At 39.0% G+C, this 21,258-nt stretch overlaps 1 protein-coding gene across 3 annotated transcripts in view; it reads left to right on the forward strand.

Annotated features, from left to right (window-relative positions):
* The first annotated feature begins 64 nt into the window (after positions 1-64).
* LOC117290326 (protein strawberry notch homolog 1-like) overlaps positions 65-21,258 on the forward strand; it is a 36,089-nt gene continuing 14,895 nt past the window's right edge. The window contains exons 1-15 of one of the 3 annotated variants that reach the window (XM_033771650.1): positions 65-151; positions 3,192-3,353; positions 7,102-7,200; positions 9,465-9,923; positions 10,477-10,561; positions 11,218-11,427; positions 11,908-11,992; positions 12,637-12,724; positions 13,577-13,738; positions 14,175-14,310; positions 15,516-15,621; positions 15,848-16,001; positions 16,521-16,703; positions 18,419-18,516; positions 20,997-21,139. In XM_033771650.1, the coding sequence (XP_033627541.1) occupies positions 3,192-3,353; positions 7,102-7,200; positions 9,465-9,923; positions 10,477-10,561; positions 11,218-11,427; positions 11,908-11,992; positions 12,637-12,724; positions 13,577-13,738; positions 14,175-14,310; positions 15,516-15,621; positions 15,848-16,001; positions 16,521-16,703; positions 18,419-18,516; positions 20,997-21,139 (2,170 nt within the window). In that variant the 5' untranslated portion in view covers positions 65-151. Of the gene's footprint in view, positions 189-3,191; positions 3,354-7,101; positions 7,201-9,464; positions 9,924-10,476; positions 10,562-10,738; positions 10,782-11,217; positions 11,428-11,907; positions 11,993-12,636; positions 12,725-13,576; positions 13,739-14,174; positions 14,311-15,515; positions 15,622-15,847; positions 16,002-16,520; positions 16,704-18,418; positions 18,517-20,996; positions 21,140-21,258 lie in introns of those variants that run through there. The other 2 variants (XM_033771651.1, XM_033771652.1) reach the window with 2 other exon arrangements.

Here is a 21,258-nt window from a genome sequence, read left to right on the forward strand (position 1 = left end):
TACACAGCCGAACGAGCCAGCCGAAAAGGGACTATCCCACAAATCATTGCGCGAAAGAGCAGTAGTTTTATCTGTCCGCAGAAACGAGGAAGTCCAACGGAGGCGAGCTCTCAATTTTCGTAAAAAATAACTCTGTGAAAACATTGTAAAGGTAAAACTGAGTGATTCGGGCACTTAATACTATAAAGGTACTTGTTGTCTTACTTATATTTATTAAAATGGCCCTATTGGTGAGCCTGCAGGGGAAACAGTCTCTTGCGTTTATTGCAATCGTTGATGTTTGGCCGATCTCGTCATGCATCATGCATGTCATTTCATTGCGTAGCAGCTCATGATGGCAAAGTGTACGGGTTTGCTGCATGACGAATACGCACGCACGCGATCTCACACACGGTCATGGTGTGGAGCTAGCTGTGCCCCCTTCGTCGTGCACACATGCGCTTCAATACACGGATTCCAATACACAGCTCACTGGGTTCGTGTGGACTGGTGTAGTGTTGTACACGAATAGACTGTTATTAGTTCTCAATATTAGTTGGGATTTTAATTGTGGGATGATCCGATGGGACAAGTGCCCGGCCAGTGGGCAGTGGTCAGGTGGTGGTAATCATTTTATGAACAACATTTTGGGGGTTTGGGGAAAAGTTTCTGTATCATCATCAGTCACGGCTCACGCCCCCACTTTTTCATTCGATATGAAATTAAAATTAAAAATAGTATCTAATTAACCTCAATGGGATATCCCTTTTGTGTGTACAAATGAGTGAAAAAGTGGTGGCACCATACGTTATAAAATCTCATTTTAAAAACAACATTATGGTTTTTGATTTGAGTAAACTTAAATTTTTCCAAATTAATTATAGATCTTAGCAAGAAACGGATGATTACTTTGGAAAAATATCTGCATCCGCCACCACTTTTCAACTTTGTTTAAAGTTTAAAGCAGAGATTTATGTTAATTATAATTGATGTTTTTAATTATGTTCGACTTTATTAATAAAACTATTTCCCTTTTTAAAATAGGAAACGTATCCTGCCACTGCTTTTTACTCAATATCTTACGTAAGCAAAAGGATATCTATTTTTGAGAAATTAAGCCCTTTTCACACTACACTTTAATCCGGAGAATCTCGGTGTTTAGAAAAAGTTTAACACCGAGATTCTCCGAATTAAGCGGAGCGTTCACACTACACTTTTTGAGACAAAAAATTCTCCTGATTAACGGCCCAAAAACTGGCTTAAACCGGGTAATACTTAACCCTGCCCAGGAGTAGGGTTAACCCACCAATCTCAGTGTTAAAAATGTTTCACTCCAAATTCTCCGGATTAGATTCTTAAGTGTGAACACTCGCCGGGTCAGTGTTTATTTGACAGTGGCTGGTGAAGACTTTTATAACAAAAATATTGCATCATCACCACAGTATTTTGACTTCATGAAAAACTCAACGCAAAAATACCAAAAAAACAACAACAAAACTATTAATAACATAAAAAAGAAAGAATAATACATCACAGTAAAATAACTTTTACACGGGTCACAACTTACACGGATCAAAGTTGAGTATTGTGAAAAGGGCTTTAGTTAGTATTTAAATAATTTATTTCATATCATCATCGCTTGAAAAAGTGGTAGCTCGATACGGGCATTTTTTCCTTTAAATAGTTCAGAGGAATTGCAACGGGTAGCTAAAACCCTAATTTTCAATTTTACAAACCCACATTTCATCAAGTGGGTCAAAACTCTTGCTGAAGAACTTCAAATGGAGTGTAGCGAACAGTGTTGCTGTTGTCAAGACTACCACCAACAACTGTCATCAACCATCATAAACCATAAAATAGCTTATTTTTCATGATTTTGTGTTAGGAAATCGTCTATGAACTTCCTTCCATCTTCCTTCCTGTGAAGTGCAGCCTCACATAAGCGACGATAAATGCACTGCGTGTTTGCGCATGCTTCCAAGAAAAATAAGTAGGACATGCTGTCGATTGCGAAAATAGTTTTTGTAAACAAGTGCAAGTAAAAACTGTTGGATTTGGAGAGCTACTTAGATGGATGAGCCTTAAGTGCAAGCTTAAAGGCGTCAAGCGATTTGTACTCCGCTGGGTTTACTGCTAGGCTATTCCCGGATGGTACATGTACATGGAAAGAAGGAGTTAATAAACACAGTTGATTTGGTGTGAGAAATGACAAAGCGGGATTTGTGACCTCTGGTTGATGTAGATAGTATACAAATATTGACTGCTTCGAGTGCCATGGTTAAAACTATGACTCCCGAGGTGATCCCCGGAGCGTATTTTCCCGAGGCGAAGCTTAGGGAAAAAAGAACGCCTCGGGGATCACCAAGGGAGTCATAGTTTTAACCATTGCACGAGTAAAAGCAGTCAATATTTGTTTTATAACACCCCGACCATTTCTAAATATTGTACTATTATTATTAAGTTACAGACCTGAATGCTACAATCCATGGACGACGCGAATACAGATTGCAAAAACTTTTACTGTGCTGCATGTAGTGTCGTGCAATCCGAAATGGTTACAGACTATTAATTTATCATCCTCGTACACGCAACGGACGTCTGGGTACTGCACGCCGTGTGCTATTCTTCGGACTAGCACACGGCAAACCGACGCACTATCACACGGCCGTCGTCTAGCAAAACTTAAGACATGTCATGTGACGCGCTCTAAACCAATGAGCAGGCAGAATACTTGTAAAGGGTGTTATAAATGTAAATAGATGGACGATTTACATCATAGACGGGCGACTGCTAGTGCTTCTTACTGCTTGTGACTGTTAGAGTGTAAGATGTGTATGTCTTGGCATTTGTGCTTGTGTGGAAGCATACTCCACACTAGTCTAAGAGACATTTCCAGCTAGCAAAGGGTGTTAATCACGAGCGCATAATTCGGCAGTAGCAGAGCCATGAAAGAGTACCCTGATTTTGAGGGTTACAGACAACCAAAGGAAACTCTGATTTTCTCCTAAGAAATTTATATATAAAAAAAAAATTAGGATAACATTCCATACCACGCCACCACTTTTTAACTCATTTTTACAAAAAGGGATATTTCATTGAGGCAAATTAGATACTGAATTATTTCATGTCAAATGAAAAGTCATGGCGCCATACGAAAACTTTTCCATGTATTAATTTACAAAATAAATAAACTTTTTATTTCAAAAACACAGATGAACGGGCAAATTGGAGCAGATGGACAGGACCTACTGCTGGCAGCTTTGTCTGAGAGCGGACTCGCATTTGATGATTTCCCTACCATTGATCTCAACGATCAAAATGATTTTGATCTCGGCCTTTTGGGGCCACCAGACCCTGGAGGGTCTGAAGTCACTGTAAGTAGTTTCCATTGGTATTCTTTTCTGAAAACAAAAAACACGGAAGTGAAGTCCTTAAAATAGCCTTTTTTTGGCGATTTTAATCCTGACGGTGTTCTTAGCTGAGACAATCTAAACAATTTGTCCCCCTTATTTCACTGCACTTCAATACAGAGTAACTTTGTCAAAAAAAGGATGTCATCAGTGTTGTAGCTAGGACATTTTTAGTGGTGGGCGCAGCTGAATTTAAACTTGGTCAGAGATTGCGAGCAGTGCGCACATACTCTGTTATAAGGATTGTTTTCAGGGCTAAATATTAACATTCCAATCACTTATTTTGCACAATCTGCAAAATGCACATCATGTAAGATTCAAGAATCACAATTTTTAAAATATAATACAACTATTACAAAAAACGTCGTTGTTATGTAGTTTCATCATTTTGAGTTAAATAAAATACGTTTTACAACCAAGTATGTCTGCTTGTTCTTTGTGTTTTCGCCATCAGCCGCCGGCCCGCCGCAGAAGTTCGCGACCCCGCGCAAGCGCACAGTAAAACCTCAAAAGAAACCGTCGCTGCTGCCCCAGCCTATCCGGCTGTTTAAGATGCAACTTCCCATTGCGCATGTGATCAAAATCAATGCGTCTTCATCACAGCGTTATTGACTTGGCAAAAATACCCCGCAAAAACTTCCCCGAATCAACAAGACAAAACAAAACAAGGAAGAAAACAATCTTACGTTATACAGTAAAATAATCTTTCTATCAATCCAAGGTATCGTAATGGCGTCATTTTGGTCAAATAAAGCCTACACGTTGTGTTGTTTTCGTAAACAAGCTAACATTTCCGAGGAACTATATGCTTCCCAGACCACGCTGTCGGCGGCTATTGCGTGCGTACCAGCAAAGACTATGCTGTTGTACGGTTTAAGCGTGCACACCAGCGTTTGTGGTTATTACAATTCGGGGGGAAAGCCCGTTTGCCCAAGCATGCACAGACATGTGCAGTCTTTGGTCAAGGCGGTATCGTGTGATGCACTGCGTTATTTCGACAATAGAGGGCGTTCTAGCATTCAATGTTTCTTGCCTTTATTATAGAATGCAAAGTAAAAAGACTACGAGCCTTTATTGGAGACTATGTGACTGCATGCTGCGTGCGTTGTATATTGTGATTGCGGAGTGGTAGGTCTGTGCATGGTCTCTGTTTTGCGGGATTTTCCAGTGATTTTTTTTTCGATGATTATCTCAACCATTTTCAACCATAAAGGTAGTGTAACATACCAGCGGACATTTATTATGTATCTAACAATATTGCTTCTACATGTATAAAGAAGCGCCACGCTCCTAACACACTTCACTCTCCACATAGAACGGTATATATATTTCTACCTCCATCAGTATATATACCAAGTGCTGTTTTTAGGCTTCATCTTGCGCGCGGGAAATACTCGATATATCGAATATACTCGATATTAAATTTTTGATATATCGGTTATGGGAAAAAACCGACATCGATGGACGTTATTATGTTGTTAAAATTTACTCAAATCAATTTAAAACCCAGTGCGCTGTCAACACAGGCATGACAACAGTGGACAAAGCGACATGTTTACATGCCTACATCCGGATACGCGATCTGGTACACTAGACTTTACACGCCCCTCACACTGTTGTGTGGCGATACTGTTTGTGTGTCAGGTAATGCGTGAAATCCCTGCGAAAAACCCACGACTAGACTTGTAGTGCACTCTACGGTCTACCACAGCGAGCGCTGATGCACACCACATGTACATACATACATCATGTACATGTACATGGTACCAGCACACTGCGTCTGTATGTCAGACTGTAGACGGTACGCCTTCTACACTGTATGTTCAATAAAAACGTCAGGGCACATTTCACAAAGAAAACTGATGCAAAAGAGGCACGTTACGGCTCAACAAAATTACAAACTGCATTTAAAATTACAAAACACGAAAAACATGACATTTTAGTCTTGCAATGTGATGAATATCGGCAGAACTTTTCATTTTTTATTAATTTTTGGGAAAATTTTGTGGTGGGCGGCAGTCTGTTTTTCAGCTGAAGTGTCGGGCAGAAATTGTCAGTGCTGGGCAGGCCCGCCCAACGCCGCCCACCGTGGCTACAACACTGGATGTCATTATCCCATTTAATCCTTTTTTGTACTTGTCGTAAAAAAAAAAAAATAACCCACGTAAACACAACCATGACTACTGTCGTGACTGTATGGTCTTTTTACCCATAGAGGGAGTTCCCCTAATCACCGCCCTTTGTCAGGGACTCAGGTCTGACTCACTAATATTTCCTCCACACACATGTGTGGTACACAATTTTGATCAATTGCACTTCCTTGTTTGTCATTGACATAATACATTTTGAAATATCGGTGGGAAAAAAAACAGCATATAAACATGTAGTAACTAATAGATAGATGAGGTGAGCTTGTTGCATTTATTTGTTAGACTCACTCTGTAGCCGGCTCATTTGAAGACTGTTCGTATCTAATCAAACTAGATACATGTATCACACTGTTGCCTCATTGAAGCGTGATCACTTTTATACAGATGGATCTATATCGGGTTTGTTTATCAACAAATTTCTTTCTGATTTTTCCCCTTCACTATCCACACTGTGGAATTTTATTTTTGTTGACTCAATGGAAAAGACCAGTACCAGCCCTGGAATTACACATAAGGCCACAGATTGCAACAGCCAATTTTCGACTTCCAGTTCGTCCAGTCGCTCTTAAACTGTTTCAGAGTTCCGATTCAAACTTTTCATATGTAGATCTACTTTTGTTCAATAATTTAGTTTGTCTCGACTCTAGAGCACCTTTCTGAACATACATGTACATGTACGTGACATAGTGTTAACCTTGGTAGTTAGTGCCTTATTGAGAGTCGGATTCCTCAAGTGTTATATTGAAAAAGGGAAATGTTCTCGCGATTTTGTAATGTCGGCCAAATTTACTTCTGTGTTTACCGTGTCTCGGAAATGGTCCCTTATGCATGCCAGTACCAGGGTGTGCCATTTTGCAGGTCATTTGCTCCAGCCTTTTACTGGTAAACATAATGGACTTTCAATCTGTGTTTCTATGATGTTTATGGTATCGGTGTAACGAGAGACAAACAAAATAACTGTAGGGGAAATATTAAACAACTAGAGACAAACAAAACAACAAGGAAACATTAGACAAGAAAAACAATTGTTTTTTATAGATTTAAAATTTGTGGCAAGATCACAGATCATGCCTCGAAATAACCACAGCAATTGCCAGGGTGTCCTGTGCTTTTGCTGTGGTGCCCTTTGCAAAGTTCTGATACAAGTTTAAATTTTCCTAACAGAAATGCCGCTTACTAGAGAAAAATTGCTGTGTCCCTTCTAGAACAAAATTCAAGGGCTGGGACCTCTTTGTCACAAAGATCTGGAATCGCTTGTTAAACAATAATCCTCGGAAAGGGATTTTACATGGCATGTTTTCCAGATACTTTTGTTGCTCTCTGTTTGTGTGAAACAAAGCGCACTTGTAGCCTGTCTTTGAACAATACACAATCATGACGATGAAAAGTCATGGTGTGTGTTATCATCAACCTAAGTTGTCTGGGGTTAAAAAATGACATGATGTAGTCTCTGTCAACTGTAAAAGTTTAAAGTTAAAAACGCTATCCAATGTTAAGTGGTTAAAGAATTAGTAACAAAAACAATAAAAATGTTGTGTCTGTCTTGGTTTTTCTCTTTTTAGAACCAGTTCTCATCCGGTATTGCTGCAAACCCAGGGACTGATCCATTACTTGCAATGCTTCAACAACCAACAACTATGGCTAATACATCCACGCAACAGGTACATTCCACATACATTCCTCCACAGTCACAATCCTTACAAATGGAAATTGTAAATTTTTCTTTGGTTGATTGGGCTTGGCATTGACATAAGCTTGGTGTACATACATGTACAGTAGTTATCTAGTAAAAACTGATGTGCAACAGTTTTTCTTTTCTTTTCAGAAAGAATCTTTTTTATCTTTTCTTTTTCGGAAACACAAAAATTTAGTGTTGTGAGGCAATATGCCTTTTTACATAACACCCAAGCACATCCTTGGCATTTGATTGGAGGATTGTCCGTCACGTGATAGCAAATAAAAGTACTATTGCACGCTAAGTCACTCACCGTACATTTTTCGTTCCATCGGAAAAGTACTACTGCTCGCTGAGTAAAAACATCACTGTGTGTGCGTGTCTTTGGTAACGCATCAGTGTTTACTGCAAGGCACATACATTTTGCGTCTGCGTGTCTTAAAATAGCTGTACAGAATGCACATTGTCACTTTTGAATCCAACAGGCGACCCAAAAGAACCGGGTGTAATTTCACAATTAAAAATTGTAGGCCTACGCTTTGTTTGTTTCGAAAGTTGTATCCTCCAACTTAAAATGACAAAGATCTACATGTACTTGGATGATATCCTGGTGTCATGTGTTTTCAGTAGGATAACAGGAAAATTGTTCACAATCAAAAACTGAATGTTTTTTTTTCAAATCATTTCTCCAATTTGTTAACAATAAAACTTACACTTCATGGTGTGTTGAAATTTTTAAAGTTTTGGTTTTACGTTGCGAGAGACAGTCCGCCATTAACAGAGCTTATGCATGCACGACATTGGAGCAACGTCATATGTTTTCACACCTTTCACTGGTTGGTATTGTATTGAATATTCCGAAGCTAGTATGGCGTGCAAAATAAATCAAAAATATTATTCAATTACTACTTAACAAATTTAATTACATTTTTGTCCCACGGCATTATTGCTACTATATTAGAATCGAGAGATATCATAAGGCATGGTAGTAAAACACCCCACCCCCCCCCCCTTAAAACACACACACTTCATAACAATCCATTTTCCCCCATTTTAGACCAGTAATGTTTTGTTTCAGGAGATAAGAAACCAATCTATGATATATTCTCTTTAATATAGACGTAATATTTTTTACGCTTATCGGAATTTATTACAGTATGCAGAGGGGTAATAAAAAAAAATTGTTTTGTCATTTTCACTTAAAATATTTTAATTTTTTCCTCATATTGGCAAACCATAGAATCCCAAATTGTAACCACCTCACGTGATCCATCTAATGACTAAAACAGAATGAAACTCAATCTTGCAGATAGTAATTTTGTTTTGAACTTTCGAGGTTGCATGATGTTTCTTTGACTCATATGACTGTTGGCATAATAATGAACTAGTGATTTGTACCCAAAATCAATCATTTTATAAATGTTTGAGCATAACCAACGACAGGAAACTTTATTCTCAGCATGATTAAGCCTGATGAAAATACAGACCGTGAGTAAACTGCATAGCTCCTGTCACCTGTGCAGCTTGCACAATCTTGCGGTAAACAGGAACTAAAGTTGGGGGTTCGAAACATATGAGGGTCGATAATGTATGCCGCTACGATAAAACAAATAATGAATGTTTTTCATTCGTGCAATAGTGCAAATATTTTCATTCGTTGAAAGCTGGAATGTTTCATTCAACTCAGCTCTGCCTCGTTGAATAGAACATTCCATCTTTCAACTCATGAGCATATTCGCACCATTGCACTCATAAACATTCATTATTTGTATACCATTGCAGCGTCACAGCCCGAGAATTTACCAACCAAGGTTGGCAAATTATGAAAAGCCACAAATGCAAAAAAAGAAGATATCAACAGTTTATGTACAAACAATGTCACACAACTATCCAAAATAGTTCTGAGTTTGTTGGAAACAAAGCATCCAATCATGGGAGGATTATTTAATGGAAAGTTTGAATTTCTGTGAACAAGATGGAATGTCCATGCCAACAAGCGCAGATTGTTTATCAGCAAAAGAAAGTTCTGAAGATACTGTACTGTCCTTATGGAAAGAGGGAAAATAAAATTATCTAACCTCAGGTTGCATTGCTTTAAAATGTTATTTCATTTTGGTACTCTTTTAGTGTAAAATTAAAATTGTTTTGTAATTGATGTGCAGTCAATGGGGACTGAACATTTTACACAGGATTTTGAAACTTAATTAATGAGCCCAGTAAATAAAGTAAGTAAATTCTCAATGATTGCAGCTTGCCCAACCAGCCCATACATTCACCCAGCACCAGACGTCGATGGGTACCAACGCTGGCATCATGTACGTCATGAACAGGAACCGCAGCTGGACGCCGTTATCCACGACCCCGTCGGCCCCGACGCAGACCGGTAACACCAAACCGAGCTTCTTTCAGACAATCGCATCACCAAAACCCGCACCCACTGTCAAGAACCCAAGCGTGATGAGCGTAACACCAACTCTAAATAGGCCCAGTCCTATGGTCAGGAACAAGACTGCGCCCGCAGAGCTGAGCGCTCTGCTTAACAGTATCCCAAGCACGAGCAGCACGGTGTTGAACAATTTTAAAGCAGCGCCACCGAAACCCGTTGGGAACGGAGTCGCGTCAATCCAGAAGGAGCTGACACACAAAGACGTTTCAAGGCTGTGGTCTAATGAGGATCTGAAGCTGGGTAATATCACGCCCAAAAGCAAGGTAAGGATGTCCGGGCTGTTAGAGGCTGGGGCTTTGGCTCCAACTTGCTCCAGCTTAAGCCCGGTTAATACATCCTGCTCAGGGCTTGAAAGTAACTCTGGACTCTTGTGTTTTTCAATTGACTTCTAATGACAGTATCACCTCATTGCTTAGTATCTTTGTGAAAAATGTTGACAATGAATCTGATATGTCTTTTAGTACTGTTAAGTATTGAAATAGCTCATTTTGAAGCTTGTAGTGTAAAATAAATGTTAAGCCACAAACCCTGCAGTCTTAAGGATTTTTCCACAAATTCAATCCCGGACGCTATACTAATTGCAAAAGCCAGGGGAGTTATCATGCGAATTTCCATGTTTTGCGTTGAGGGAATTCAGTTCCGAATTGCTTTAATGAACCGGGTTTTAGGCATGGTTCTAAGGTTTGCCCTACCTTTTTAGTGACTAGCCATCGAGAATCATTATCATTATCATTTGCACTACTCTGGAAGAATTTCACACTTTCCCTTGTCAAATGTTACACTTGTATCAAAAGTTGAATTTGTTTTTCAATGTAGAGACCGGCAGAAGAAGACATAGATGATGAAGAGGAAGAGAACATGGGTCATGCTGAGACCTATGCCAACTACATGCCAAGCAAGTGTAAGTCAAGCTATCAATATCTATCAATCAATCAATCATTCAATCAATCAATCGATCGATTGAGAACATGGGTCATGCTGAGACCTATGCCAACTACATGCCAAGCAAGTGTAAGTCAAGCTATCAATATCTATCAATCAGTCAATCATTCAATCAATCAATCGATCGATTGAGAACATGGGTCATGCTGAGACCTATGCCAACTACATGCCAAGCAAGTGTAAGTCAAGCTATCAATATAAATCAATCAGTTCGTCAATAAATCATTCAATCAATCAATAGATCAACTAATCATTGAATGATGATCGGCCTCATGGGTCGTCCATGAGTGTCAGGGTTATCCTGTTTCTTTAAATACAAGTTTATGTACCTTTTATTGTATATTTGATGTACTTTTATCTTTTTGTCTTCTCCATTTTTTGAGGTTTTGAGGAAATAAATAAAAATATAAATGAATCAACTATTCATTCAATAAATCAATCATTTAATAAATCAATTATTCAATCAATCAGTCAGTCAATCAATAAACCAAATCATTAAATAAACAATCAATCAATCAATAGATCAAATATTCAACTAATCAATTGATCAATAGATCAAATATTCAATTCATCAACTTCAATAAAAAAAAATCATTTCCAATCATCCTATTTCAGTGAAGATCGGCTTAGCGCATCCAGACCCCGTTGTAGAGACCAGCTCCATGGCCAGCGTGCAGCCGCCCAACGTTTACTACAGACTCAGCATATCGGAGGAGGTGATCGACCGCAGACAGCTCTCCGCTCTACAGTTGGAGTCTATTACCTATGCCTGCCAGCAGCATGAGACTATGCTGTTGAATGGAGAGAGGGCAGGCTATCTCATCGGTAACCATTCAGTTTTTGTAGTGATCTTCAAATTATTTAAATATTGACTGCTTTGAGTGCAAACTAAGACGTCCGAGGTGATCCCGGCGCATTCTACGGGAAACTATAAGAGCCGACTACAAGGGCTGTATATTCCCGAATTTCTTGATACAACATTTTTATACATAATTGTTCTCTAACCCTGATTTGAAAACTACAAACTGTGAAAAGTTGCAATCCCTTAAGTTGATCCCCAGGTTGTATTGAAAATTTGGTGTGATCCCTGGCAGTTATATGGCTTCTGACTGGCACCCCTGAACAAAGATGAAGACAAAATAGGGTGACTGCCAACATATGGCTCAATAGGTCAGTTGGTAGTGGCGCCGGCACATTTCCGGAGATCGTCGGTTCAAGACCCGCTCTAGTAAAAACAAAATCTTTGATAAACTCCGAATCAAATCCACTTCAAATTGTATTAACTTTATGCTGATTTGTTTGTAGGTGATGGGGCCGGTGTAGGCAAGGGTAGAACCATAGCTGGCATCATCCATGAAAACTACATGCTGGGGAGAAAGAGATCCATCTGGTAAGTCCATAAAAACCATTATAAACAATTTTAAAAATTCTTGCCTGAACTTTACTGCTCAGCTGTTGTCTAGTGTCAGCAGTCCCGTCAAACCACAGGGTGCTCAGTGCAGTGCATTGGCATGTTGTGCATTTGAGAACTGATAACCTTACAGCGAGTTGAAATACAGTCCTGACCGAAATCCAAGTAAAAAATTTCACATGGAACCATTTTTATCCGACTACCTTTCCTGAGGCCAATATCACAAAGAGCTAAGATCGATCTTAATATATTTGCTAAGCAAACTTTGCTGACTCAAGGTCACTGTTCCCAAGGTTGACCACAAACCACCTATGTGGACACCTTGTGCCGGGACTCTGGACTGCGTCGGGAAGAGCTACGTACAGCAATGGAGTACCAACGTGTTTGGAGCGCCATCATCCGATGCTCCGCATCGACTGAATGAATGAATGAAGCAAACTGTGATGTCACAATACCTATTCCTTTCGCAGTGCCCAAAACTCATCTTTAGATGAATCTTAATAGTTTTTGTGTGAAATTGAACCCTGGATTAATTTTGACAAGAGCCCTAAAGGAGCTCTTTTCTGTGCCTTTATTCCTTGTAAGAAAAAGAGGCCTGATGTTTGTTATATTTTTATGTGCAGGTTCAGTGTTTCCAACGATCTTAAATATGATGCCATGAGAGATCTGAAGGACATTGGTGCTAGCATCCCTGTACATTCCCTTAACAAGGTAAACACGATTTCTTGTGGTTAGTTTAGCTTGGTGCTTTACATAGTTGGCAGCACAGGTTGTATACTCCTCTGGGGGAGGGGGGGGGGTAGGGGGGCTGAGAAATCGTTTAATATCATGATGTTGTTTGAAATAATTTTAACGTGTCTCTGTGCGTTATTATTTTTTCAGAACTTGGGAATCTTTTTGGTTGAGATTATCCTTGTCACAATGATCCCTTACTAAACAAAGTTAAGACAACAAACGTTCTCATAAGTTGTATCGGGGTGGTTTGGTTTCTTTCGAGAAAATATTTAACACAATGAAACCCTGACTAAACAAAGTAAAGACAACAAATGTTCTCATAAAATATATCGGGATGTTTTGGTTTCTTTCGAGAAGAAAGTGAACACAATGAAACCCGGACTAAACAAAGTAAAGACGACAAACGTTCTCATGAAATATATTGGGATGTTTTGGTTTCTTTCGAGAAAATAGTGAACACAACGAAACCCTGACTAAACAAAGTAAAGACAAGAAACGTTCTTAAAAACATATTGGGATGTTTTGGTTTCTTTCGAGAAGATAGTGAACACAATGAAACCCTGACTTAACAAAGTAAAGGCGACGAACGTTCTCATAAATTGTATCGGGATGTTTTGTGAAAATAAATAAGACCATTTAGAAAAACAGAGAAATGTTAGTTTGTTGACTATTTTGTTTTCTTTCGTGAAAATATTGAACACAATAAAACCCCGACTAAACAAAGTTATTCTCATCAAATGTTTGGTTTTCTTCTGAGAAAATATTGGATGACCATTCAGAACAATATAGAAATGTTTGTTGACCATCGTTTTTTTTTTCCCGTTCCAGTTCAAGTACGTCAAGATCAATTCCCAATCCAACGGCTACGTCAAGAAGGGGGTGATCTTCGCAACGTACTCATCTCTGATCGGTGAGAGCCAGGCTAAACACAATTACCACTCGAGGCTCAAACAGCTGTTGCACTGGTGTGGAAAAGAGTTTGATGGTGTGGTATCCTTCACAATGGAATTGCTTTTCTTATTTCCCAGATTGCTTAATAATAAAAATAACAATAAGCAGGATTTATACAGCGCCCATCATCAAGCCAGTCACTGAGTGCTTTGAAATATGTTAAAAAAAATAGTCAAAAGCATCGACTCAAAACCAACAACATCGCAAACAATTTACAATGATAAAAGTCTCCTTTTGACTATAGTCGGAATGTTAAGACCAATTCAGAACTGACTCCGCGGCAGTACAGTTAATTACGATCCTGAAAGCTAAGGTAGTAGTCCAGTCTATTTTCTATACCATCCGCCCTGGTAATAGTTAAAAAGCAGGACAGTTCTTTTCAGAACTGAGAAGTCTCCCGATTACAAAGTTGAACATCTGATTCAGAAAGCAAAATTTTGTTTAAATAGAGAGCTCCTTGACTTACATTGCTCAGTTAATCTTTGATGAGTGCCACAAAGCCAAGAACCTGGTTCCGGTGGGATCGTCTAAGCCCACCAAGACCGGACGGACAGTACTGGAATTGCAGAATATGCTGCCTAAGGCTAGGGTCGTCTACTGCAGCGCAACAGGTAAAAATGTTGGCACTGTACAGGGTGTTAAAAAAAACCTATACACTTTCGAAATGGCTGCCAAATAATAAGTATATGATTCTGGGGGAAAAGGTTTATATGAATGGATAGCTTATGGACTGAACTTTCATAAGACACCAAAAAGTCCAAAAATAGATCATGCTTGAGGGTATGAAAGTTAGGTTGCGCAGGAATTAGCCTTCAAATTTGTTTTGGTTCATATGAAAGTTAAGTCCATAAGCTATCCATACTTATGAATTTTTTCCCCCAGAATAGTATATTTTTTTAGTCGGCAGTCATTCCAATAGTGTGAGCGACACGGTATTACTTAGAGGAATTCAGATTTTGTTAAATTTACGTCTTGTGAAACAGGAATTGTATTGGCCCAATGACCAGGGCACTAATTTAAAGTGCGTTAGTGCCCCTACAAGGCAGTACAAGAGCAGCATCCAGCAACAAAGTCCAGCATTCTCCTGAAGATGATTAGAGCATATTATATAACACCCAAGCAGATCCTTGCCATTTGATTGGAGGATTGTCCGTCACGTGATAGTAAATAAAAGTACCATTGCACGCTGAGTCACTCGTCGTGCTTTTTCGTTCCATCCGAAAAGTACCATTGCACGCTGGCACGCTGCCAGCGTGCAATGGTACTTTTCGGATGGAACGAAAAAGCTGAGTAAAAACATCACTGCGTGCGCGTGTCTTTGGTAACGCAGCAGGTGTTACTGCAAGAAGGCATAGTAAAATTACTAGCATTCGGCTTCTACAGTTGAAATTGTTTGTTTTGAAAGTTGTATCTTTCAATCAAAATGACAAAGATCTACTTGGATGTTATATAAAACAAATAATGAATGTTTTTCATTCGTGCAATGGTGCGAATATGTTCATTCGTTGAAAGCTGGAATGTTCCATTCAACTCGGCTCCGCCTCGTTGAATAGAACATTCCCTCTTTCAACTCATGAACATATTCGCACCATTGCACTCATAAACATTCATTATGTGTATACTAATCTAACAGTGATGCGTTAACCACCGGTTGTTTTAAGGACCATCACCCTTTCAAAGAGATTTTCACATGGTGTTTACACAAACCTCTCTTAGTTAAAAAGTGCATTGATACATTTTTGTAAAATGTGCAATATAAGAACCAGTTATTATTGTTTATTATTATTTGAAATATTATTTTGATTTGTCTTCACAGGTGCTTCCGAACCGAGGAACATGGCGTACATGTCAAGGCTCGGGATCTGGGGAAAAGGAACGCCGTTCATCGACTTCAACGCCTTCATCCAGGCAGTGGAAAGAAGGTCAGTTATGTTAGGCACTAACTAACCCCCCCCCCCCCCCCCCCCCCCCCCCGCTATACCCAGTCAATACGTATGCACTATTGCTGAACCCTTCCAGCACAGCACAATTCTTGTATTTTATCACATCATGGCAGGTGTACTAATGCGCTATATAAAAACCCAGTATTAACATAATTAAAAATTCTGAAAGATGCCTTTAATGTTGAGATTATATTTGTCTCTGTAGGGGTGTCGGTGCCATGGAGATTGTTGCCATGGATATGAAGCTTCGGGGTATGTACATAGCGAGGCAACTGAGTTTCCAGGGCGTGACCTTCAACGTCAACGAGGTGGTTCTCACTCAGGAGTTCAAGAAAATCTACAACAAGGCCGTCAGACTGGTAAGTTTTTTATTGTATTGCTTATCAGAAACAGGTTATCTGCTAATTTACATTAAGTTTGCACAGTTGTAAACTGGTACACTTCTCATTTTTTGCTGAGTAAAGAAATTTGCTAAGCAATATTTTTTCTGTGCCCCTAATCTTAAAGGCAGTGAACACTATTGGTAATTACTCAAAATAATTATTAGCATAAAACCTTTCTTGGTAATGAGTAATGGGGAGAGGCTGATGGTATAAAACATTGTGCGAAACAGCTCCGTCTGAAGTGCCATAGTTTTCGGGAAAGATTTAGAACTTGAGGTCTCGCAATCAACCATCTAAATGCACACAATTTCATGTGACAAGGGTGTTTTCTTCTTTCATTATAATCTCGCAACTTTGATGACCGATTGAGCTCATATTTTCACAGGGTTGTTATTTTATGCATATGTTGAGATACACCAACTGTGAAGGCTAGTCTTTGACAATTACCAATAGTGTCCACTGCCTTTAACATTCTCACCAATATTACAATTTCAGTGGTTAGCCGCAAGGGAGAGGTTCATGAAAGCTGCTGATCTGATTGGTGCAGAGCAACGCATGCGCAAGTCCATGTGGGGGCAGTTCTGGTCAGCCCACCAGCGTTTCTTTAAGTATCTCTGCATCGCGTCCAAGGTGAAGCATGCAGTCCAGCTAGCCAAGGATGCTGTCAAGATTGGAAAGGTAAGCCTGGGTACATACAGACTGAGCCCCTGTCTTTATACCTTGCTACAAAAATCCAGTGATTCCATTGGATACAATGATATCACTGGATAAACGTGCACAGTGACATTAGCTTTCCATTGATGCCCAAACAGTACGCTCCTATCACGCCCGCAATAGATTCGACTGCGTATCTCTATGTGGAATGAATGTAGGTCAAAGGTAAAAGTTAACGCTGGTCTTCATTCGCACGTTATTCACCAGGCTTGAAGTGTGATGTCATATATATAAATGACATCACACTTCAAGCCTGGGGTATTGTACTTACAGGGCTTGATATAACCCACAGCAATTGCAAGTGAGTTTTTCACATGTTATTTTTATTGTAAACTTCATTTATATAGGATTCAAACATTTTAACGTGTTGAATGGTTCCAAAACCACAGGTTTATTTTACCTTTAAAGGGTCTAGGTACTTCTTGTATGACAAAAAAAACACAATGTCCACAGATTTACACTAAACTTACACAGTTTGAAGAAAATGATAGTACAGAGCTTCCGTGAAAATATTACTTGCTAAGCATGCTAAGGTGCTGTAGTTTTAGAGAAATGAGTAAAACAATGTCATGAAAATAATTTTTCATCTCACTGCTCATGAAATGAAAATTATTTTGGCATGTCAAAATGCATTTTCATGACATTGTTTTACTCATATCTCAAAAACTACAGCACCTTAGTAATTAATTATTTAAGGTACACTTTGTACTATCATTATCTTCAATCGGTGTAAGTTTAATGTGAATCTGTGGACATTGTGATTTGTGTTACAAAAAGTACCCAAAACCTCTAAGCACTGGGATTATGCCCCATGATTTTTTAAGATCAATTTGATATAATTATTTTGTCTCCCTCCATTACCAATTACATGCTTGTAAGATTCCCATTTACTCGGGTGTAAGATTTGGAGGGTACAGTAACTGGTGTCGAGCTCATATATTCCCTGTGTGTCTATCATACTTGACATGCAGGTTGAGCAAGATTGTCCCACAAAAGATAACGGCGGGTTTCCCCTTAATTTTGGTTTTCACTTGCATCGATATACATGGAATTTTACTTGCACCCTACAACGGCACTAATGTTTTTAACACGCCTGTGCGTAAAGCAGTCATTTTTTTGGGGGAGCCAATCAGCAATGACTTCCAGTACTTCCCTACCAGTGTTAAGAGGTATCGATACAGCGCATTGCCCATGGTAGTGATTCTGAGTCAATGTCTTTTGAAGAGATTGTTTATTTCTATTATTATTATTATTTTACTTCCCTCCACAAGTTCACTAAAACTACACACAAAAGAGATATAAAAAAAGTTCTGGAGAAGGCAAGATTGAGGAGGAAATGTGAATTTTCCTTTCACCTAAAATGATCAGTCTGCCGATAACGAATATTTCTAATAGGTACAGACATGCATAAAAATACACAGGCATGACAGGACGGAAGTGATAACAAAAATTACAAAGATATCAAAAACCTGGAATTTCATCTTTGAAAGAGCAAGGCCATTTTCATTTTTGCAAAGGACACTTGATTGGGAAAATCTTAAAGTATATTGGACAATTTTGAAGGGGCACCAAGGCCAATGACCAGGGGCAACAGAGGCCATGGTCTCTGTGGCCTGCATGTACTCCTAGCCCTGTATCAACATAGTGAATTGCGTGTGTTACTGATTTTCGTTCTACAGTGTGTGGTTATTGGGCTTCAGTCCACTGGAGAGGCTCGGACTCTAGATGCATTGGAAGAGGCTGGTGGAGAACTCAATGATTTTGTTTCAACTGCAAAGTGAGTTCAAAAAAGCTCTAATCTCTCTGTTGGTAAACAGATATATATATTTATCATTTTCTATTGGTTTTTAATTTTCTGCTTTTATTATTGCTTTGTGTCCTATATTATGTTAAATCTATATTAATTTTATTGTGTACCCCAGATGTGGGGCAACAGATCTACGGATCATAGTATGTGTTTGCTTTTGTTGTCCCTTGCCCATCTTGGGGTATAATGTTTAGGGCCACTGATTTTCCGCGATCGCGGAAAACGGACGGAATTCGCGGAATCCGCCCTTTGAAACGGAAAACGGGATTTCAGAAAATTAGGTTTTTTTTTTTTTTTTTTTTCCTTGACGCCAAAACTATTGAAATTGCATTCTTTATTAAGATTCTTTTTGTTAAACTAAAAAGGCATCAGAAATCAGACCATAAAAAAGTACGAGATCGTAACCGTGGATCATTCTGTTCTACTTCACACCATCCTCAATGTTTACACACATGATGTACACACGTTGTTAACATGGTTAAGCGAAGGGCATTATTCGCGGCACGTTTTAAGCATTTTTTGTTCACCCAAATTGCATTTTCTCCCTCTCCTTTACCAACAATAATACACAAACTAGCTTACCTATGATCTATAAGAACACATACAATGTTTTTTCATCTCGGAAAGGTCTAAAATAAAACCGTAAACTGTCAACATTCTGTCGCCAAAGCGAAAACAAAATGGCTGACATTTTGTTTGTGGATGGAGAACGGTCACGTCCATAGACTTGTTCCTAAGTCTTTGATCATGCTGAAACAGCGCCCTCTTGTGGATACACTCCTGTCATTAGCCTACAATGTGGCTGATGCAGAGAATCAACTGCAGTTTTAGACTTGGAATCAAGTCTATCACATCATGTGCATTGATACTGCAGTCACAGTGCAACCTTTTAACCCTGACTACTACATGTTTTTGTTTCATCGAACAGTAGTATACAAAATAATCCACAATAAAAATTATAAAAAAGTATTTTTTTGAAATTTGTCAGTTCAAATAAACATTTTACGAAGTCAGCAGTGCAGCTTATCTCAAATTGATTTTTATAAGTGTGTCCCTGGGTATTAAACAACCTTTTATCTAATTAAAAAAACATGAAACGGAATTTTTTGTGCCTGAAACGGAATTCATGTTTTTACCAAACGGAATTTGCACTTTTCTGAAACGGAAAATCAGTGGCCCTAAATGTTGTCAATGTATTTTTTTTTGTACTGTTATGGCGAATAAAATAATAATAATAATAATAATAAAACCTACCAGGAAATAAATTATTGTATAGTAGTACCCCCCACCCCCATTCTCCTGCGCAAACTCTAGAGGGTGCTCAATGTTGAGGATCGCACTTAATTTATAAAGCAGAAGGATTATGCCTAAACAAAAAGTTTAGGTCAATTTGAATTGGTCTCCCTCCATTACCAATTACATGCTTGTAAGGTTCCCATTTACTTGGGTGTAAGATTTGGAGGGTACAGTAACTGGTGTCGAGCTCATATATTCCCTGTGTGTCTATCATACTTGACATGCAGGTTGAGCAAGATTGTCCCACAAAAGACAACAGTCGGGTTTCCCCATGGGTCTCTGAGAAATCATGGGAGAAGTTCACAGTGCCTGCAGCCGATTTCACAAAACGCTAGGATTACTCATATCTCGAGTTAGGACGAGTTACTCGTTCCTAACTTAGGATGGGTTCAATGCGTCCTGCGCCTTTGGATACGGAACTTAACTCATCCCAAGTCCTAAAAATAAGCCTAAGTTTGGAAGGGTTGTATTTGAAATAACCGGCAGGTGTCACATTATGCCTAAGATACCTTGTCAAAACTAGTTCAAAGCAACAAGAGGATAAGTAACGTCTAGTTTTTTTCCCCTCACCTCAAAGAAATACAGTCCAACAAAAATCCCCCAAAATAGTTATATTGGAGAATTGTTATCCGACTACCTGTCCTGGATTAATTTTGGGGAGAACTCTTAAAGACCCTGGACACTATTGGTAATTGTCAAAGACCAGTCTTCTCACTTGGTGTATCTCAACATATGCATAAAATAACAAACCTGTGAAAATTTGAACTCAATTGGTCGTAGAAGTTGCGATATACTAATGACAGAAAAAACACCCTGGTCTCACAAGTTGTGTGCTTTCAGATGCTTGATTTTGGGACATCAAAATCTAATTCTGAGGTCTCAAAATTAAATTTGTGGAAAATTACTTCTCTCTTGAAAACTACATTACTTCAGAGGGAGCCGTTTCTCACAATGTTTTATACAATCAACAGCTCTCCATTGCTCGTTACCAAGTAAGTTTTTATGCTAACAATTATTTTGAGTAATTACCAATAGTGTCCATTGTCTTTAAACCAAGCCATTCAAAAAGGGCTAAGAATCAGTTGTTTCAATTCAGCGGTTCTTATCACCTTGAAAACAACTTTTCAAAAGCTTGATGTTTTTCTTTTCTACAGGAGTGTGTTCAGCTCGTTAATTGAGAAGCATTTCCCAGCTCCAAATCGGAAGAAGACGGCCGACATGCTTGGTCTGAACAGTCGTAGTGGAGCAAGCAGTCCAGCCTGGAGTGATAGCAGTAGAGGTGCAAAGAGAAAGAGAGGTACAAAACTTTAAACTTTTTGTCACAACCCTTTGGGAGCGAGTGTCTATAGACTCGGAGCCCAATTTTTATAAAGCCTGTCGGCATAAAAAACTTGCTAAGCGCGGACAAATTTTGAT

The sequence above is a fragment of the Asterias rubens genome, chromosome 5 (assembly GCF_902459465.1).
Source record: "Asterias rubens chromosome 5, eAstRub1.3, whole genome shotgun sequence".
Classification (NCBI taxonomy): domain Eukaryota; kingdom Metazoa; phylum Echinodermata; class Asteroidea; order Forcipulatida; family Asteriidae; genus Asterias; species Asterias rubens.